This window comes from Dendrobium catenatum, unplaced genomic scaffold, assembly GCF_001605985.2.
Source record: "Dendrobium catenatum unplaced genomic scaffold, ASM160598v2 original_scaffold_67072, whole genome shotgun sequence".
Classification (NCBI taxonomy): domain Eukaryota; kingdom Viridiplantae; phylum Streptophyta; class Magnoliopsida; order Asparagales; family Orchidaceae; genus Dendrobium; species Dendrobium catenatum.
Genome location: NW_021385521.1, coordinates 1 through 998, shown reverse-complemented (window position 1 = coordinate 998; position 998 = coordinate 1). Strand labels below are relative to the sequence as shown.

The following is a 998-nucleotide window of genomic DNA, read 5'->3' as shown; positions in this document are numbered from 1 at the left end:
CGCGATGCATCCTTATGTAGCCTCCTTCTCCCCAATCTGCTCCCCATGAGTTCCTCACAATCCAGTACTTAGTTCCCTGCTGTGTTTTCCCGTACCCGACGATGGCGACTCCATGATCCAAATCTGTGCCACACCTGCCGGTGAAAACTCCCTGCGATGGCGATTAATGTAAGGGATTACATCTATCGATCTTCCTTCTTCTTCTTTTTGTTTGCTTAATTAGAAGTTTTAGGTCAGGTGATTCGTACAAACCTCGGAGTAGAACTGGAAGCCGAAGCCGCTTGCTTCAATGGCAATTGAGACGGGCTGATTCGCCACTGCTTTCAGCAAAGAGTTCTCGTCATTTGCAGGAACATCTTGATGCCCATCGATGGAAACCACATGAGCGCTCTTCTGCAAAAACCAACAAAGTAGTTATATCATGTCTTAGGTTCTGTTGGGGAAAAATTATTCTGTGCGGGCATTGGATTGTTTGAAGGTCAATCAGAACGAACAACATTACTCTGTATACAACAAACAGGTGATTTGACGCATTCTAATTCACCTTTGGATGGCATCCGAATTCACACAGAATAATTTCACCCGTTTGGAAGAGTTGCAGCTTTGAATAGTATTTTTTTTAAGTTGTGAAAAATAATTTTCTAGCATTTTTAATTTGTAAACATAAACAAAATAATGATCAATAAAAATTGAAATAACAAAATAATAAAAAAGTTTGTCTTAGAATAATCTTTAGTTGAACTTGGGTGTTAGGTTGGAAAATTTTTTCAAATTGATTTTAGGTCAAAGTAGTCTATAAATCAAAGAGATTATTGTGTGTGAAGTCTAGACAGAAAAGCCGTTCAATTTTGAGTATATGCAGCAAAACCATAATTACTGTTCACCACTGCGCTTGTACTCTACTCACTCACAAAAATCAGATATAGTTTCTGTATGAACTCGGCATGTAATAATATCTCCATAAATGAGGGCTGGAATTAAGTTCTATTATAACAAGG

General features: G+C 38.2%; 1 protein-coding gene across 1 annotated transcript; it reads right to left on the bottom strand.

Moving 5' to 3' along the window:
* Positions 1-4: 4 nt before the first annotated feature.
* Positions 5-405, bottom strand: LOC110092007 (thiol protease SEN102-like; the record flags this gene model as incomplete). The annotated part of the gene is made up of 2 exons (XM_020816349.2): positions 5-151; positions 253-405. Coding segments are annotated over 2 exons (300 nt in total), but the record flags the coding sequence as incomplete, so codon positions are not given.
* Between the last annotated feature and the right edge of the window lie 593 nt (positions 406-998).